Below are 1,369 nucleotides of genomic sequence, written 5' to 3'. Positions count from 1 at the left end.
ACTTAGTAAGGGAAATTGTGTCTAATAAATAAGAAAAGATGTGTGCTTGAGGGAACCATGGCCACTGGTTTCCTACATTGCTTTCACTGCTTGATTGCACGGAGTTGGGTAACAACTGGGGCTCTTAGGGGGAAACTAAGATTAATAGTTCTTTAGACTCAGAAACTTGCCTTTAAATTTTCCTGAGAAGTACCTAGAATGTATTGGGAATGGCGTTAAGAAAACCAGTAGCATGTAGCTGTGACTATCTCTGTGTTTCTCAGTGTGTTTTGTCTTGTTGTCGTAAAATAAGCACAATTGAAATCCTCTGTCTCAGAAGAGCAATGAGTATTCGTGCACTAACAACTGGGGATTCTTGTTTTATCAACAGTTAGTTGCTTGCAGAGAGGAAAAGTATTGAGGAGTTGATTTTGTGCTGTGCAGGGTTCCTGGAAGAATGATGATGTACAGCATTTTAACGTGCCTTCTCTCATCATTTCCCCCTCCTCCTTCTGTGCTAACTCTCCTCTTAAAGCTGTAAAGCTGCCGAATCTGGTCTTTTTCGGATTTGTGGGAAAATTAATTGTGTGTGACTTAAGAGCTCTGCCTACTCCTAATTGAAGGCATAGAGGACTGAAGCTTTGAAGAAAGCATAATTTTTCCCTAAATGTTTCCCAGTCATTTGAACTGAGTAGATGTTAATGAAAACCAGCATTAAAACAGACAAACAAGCGCCCCCCTCAAAGAAAAAAAATTAAAAATCAGCTGAATAAAGCCCATTCCTGTCACATACTCACTAAACCATTCTCCAGTGCGCTTTGAAATAGGCAGCACCTGGCCCCAGTGGTACAGAAGTGCTTCAGCTGTGAGGTTACAGTGGGTAAAAATTCAGCATTCTTTTTCTAACTTTCAGATGCAAAAAGAAAACGCAGCACAGACAGCTACTCATCAGATTCGTGGTTAGACATGGATGAAGAATCTTGTGATGCCCATCTCCAGGAGGAGAAGGATGACAGCGTAGATAAGAACTCCAGATCCTTGGTGGATGGCTCCTCCTCACCCAACAGCACGCACTCGGAAGGGAAGGAGGCTGCAGGGAGGAAACAAAAAGCCACAGTAATGAGGTACCTAAAAAGAACTTTGTCTAATGAGTCAGATGACAGCGTAAAATCAACAACCCCGACGGACTATCCCAAAACACCCACGGGGTCTCCAGCTACAGAAGTTTCAACCAAATGGACTCACCTCACAGAATTTGAACTGAAAGGTTTAAAAGCCCTGGTGGAAAAGCTTGAATCTCTCCCAGAGAACAAGAAGTGTGTTCCAGAAGGCATTGAAGACCCACAGGCTCTCCTGGAGGACATGAAGGTGGGTGTGATAACTTGCTGAT

General features: G+C 43.0%; 1 protein-coding gene across 7 annotated transcripts in view; it reads left to right on the top strand.

The window, feature by feature from the left end:
* KDM2B (lysine demethylase 2B) overlaps positions 1–1,369 on the top strand; it is a 114,076-nt gene that overhangs the window by 66,663 nt on the left and 46,044 nt on the right. For all 7 annotated transcript variants that reach the window (XM_017734795.1, XM_008634048.2, XM_017734794.1 and 4 more), the window contains one exon: positions 893–1,347. In XM_017734795.1, the coding sequence (XP_017590284.1) occupies positions 893–1,347 (455 nt within the window). The remainder of the gene's footprint in view (positions 1–892; positions 1,348–1,369) is intronic.

Source organism: Corvus brachyrhynchos, unplaced genomic scaffold, assembly GCF_000691975.1.
Source record: "Corvus brachyrhynchos isolate BGI_N302 unplaced genomic scaffold, ASM69197v1 scaffold114, whole genome shotgun sequence".
Classification (NCBI taxonomy): domain Eukaryota; kingdom Metazoa; phylum Chordata; class Aves; order Passeriformes; family Corvidae; genus Corvus; species Corvus brachyrhynchos.
The sequence above is the reverse complement of the archived record's forward strand: the minus strand, read 5'-3'. Positions and strand labels throughout refer to the sequence as shown.